The following is a 1660-nucleotide window of genomic DNA, read 5'->3' on the forward strand; positions in this document are numbered from 1 at the left end:
AAAAATGACAAAATTTGTCGATTTTTAAATTTGTAATTTTTTTGGATATTTCCCCCATTTGCGGGGAACGAGGGAAAATTTTTAAATTTTTAAGGGTAATGTCTTCAACTAGATACAATTTGTGATCTTTTGACGTATTGTTAAAAGAAATCGGTCCAGTGAGAGCTGAGAAAAAGTAGTGACAGACACAAAAAAAAAATAAACACATCATGGTAAAATTAATACCTTCTCAGCTTCGCATCGAAGCTAAAATAAATAAAAATATTATTATTTTTTCTTGTGATACAAACCTCAAATTTCTTTGCAATTCCAAATCAATATATTTAGACGGAACTTTTCAGTATTACCCAAAACATTTTGTACAATTATTTACCATACACGGATATATAAACAATTACTATGTACCACTTGTTTTTTGTTTATTAAAAAATAAATTTATAGAGACTTATAAAGAAGCTTTTGAGGTTATAAAATAATATAAATGCTCTGAAAAAAATGTATTACTGTATCCTGAAAATATAACTGCCGATTTCGAAGTTTCTATTCACAAAGCTGCTCTAATTGTGTGGCCATTAGTTACTATAATTGGTTGTAGATTTCACTTAACCCAGAGTAGGTACAGAAAACTTCTAGAGTTAGGTTTGAGTAATGCTTATAAAACATGTGAATGGTTAAAAGGTACCTTCAGATTAACTTTTTTAAATCCATAAGACGTGTCTGATTGTTTCGTTGATGACTTCATGACATCAATACCTGAGGGAACAGCTTTTATTGAGTATGCTGATTACTTAATCGACAATTATATTTCTGAGGAAAGCAAATATCCTCCAAAAATTTGGACATTGATGGACCCCTTATTGGCCCGGATAACAAATAATCGTGAATCATTCCATTCATATTTTAATGAACAATTTTATAAGGCACATCCTTCTATTAATATATTTTTAAAACTTTTAATAGAAAACGTTCAATCTTATAATTACATTAAAATATATAGTTCTAATAACGCAATATTGAGATAATAAGCGTAAGGAATAAAATTGAATCCGTTTCAATAAAACAAAAGAGGCAATTGATAAGTTTAATAAAAATAAAATTAGCAGACTTGAATTTGTGAAATTAGTTTCCAACAACTACCGAAAAATGTATAGATCATAGATCTATTTTTTATTATATTATTACACATATTAAATTTTTTTTAAGCTTATAATTAATATTTGAATTTTATTTCAATGTTTTGATGACTATATTTTCTTATAAACTATATTTTTATTTTTTATTACAAAAATATATATACATATTTAAGACAGTGATCTATTATAATTTATTTACCTTTGGTAAAATGCCATATTTTGTTTATAAAAGTGTACTTATGTGATAAAATAAGTAATTATCCAAAACGATGTGACTCTATTTAGGGAGTGGTTAAGGAGGGCAAATGTCAATTGATGGCGATGGGAAAAAATATTGTAAAAAATTACTTTATTTTGCTCATTAATATTAATACCCCACGCAAAAATCATAAATACAGACCTGAACGTAACATTGAATTCTATAACTAATAAATGCCGAAAATTTTGGTACGGGAAGCTGCCTACCATGGATAAAGCTAAATGGTTCTCAATTTTTTTAATAGATAAACAGGTAGAAGATCAGTTTG

At 27.1% G+C, this 1660-nt stretch overlaps 1 protein-coding gene across 1 annotated transcript; it reads left to right on the forward strand.

The window, feature by feature from the left end:
* The first annotated feature begins 32 nt into the window (after positions 1-32).
* Positions 33-1022, forward strand: LOC126904914 (uncharacterized). The gene is made up of 3 exons (XM_050684318.1): positions 33-464; positions 612-663; positions 712-1022. Exons 1-3 carry the CDS (start codon positions 210-212, stop codon positions 1020-1022), a joined length of 618 nt encoding a protein of 205 aa, XP_050540275.1. The 5' UTR covers positions 33-209.
* Positions 1023-1660: the final 638 nt, after the last annotated feature.

The sequence above is a fragment of the Daktulosphaira vitifoliae genome, unplaced genomic scaffold (assembly GCF_025091365.1).
Source record: "Daktulosphaira vitifoliae isolate Bord-2020 unplaced genomic scaffold, ASM2509136v1 Scaffold_4, whole genome shotgun sequence".
In the NCBI taxonomy this organism is placed as follows: Eukaryota; Metazoa; Arthropoda; class Insecta; order Hemiptera; family Phylloxeridae; genus Daktulosphaira; species Daktulosphaira vitifoliae.

What these genes read in the sequence shown, in the direction of transcription:
- LOC126904914 (XM_050684318.1), top strand. Translation starts at nt 210, where the DNA reads ATGGTAAAATTAATACCTTCTCAGCTTCGCATCGAAGCTAAAATAAAT. An exon ending in CTTATAAAGAAGCTTTTGAG is followed by an intron (nt 465 to 611) that starts GTTATAAAATAA and finishes CACTTAACCCAG; the next exon opens with AGTAGGTACAGAAAACTTCT. An exon ending in GAGTAATGCTTATAAAACAT is followed by an intron (nt 664 to 711) that starts GTGAATGGTTAA and finishes TAAATCCATAAG; the next exon opens with ACGTGTCTGATTGTTTCGTT.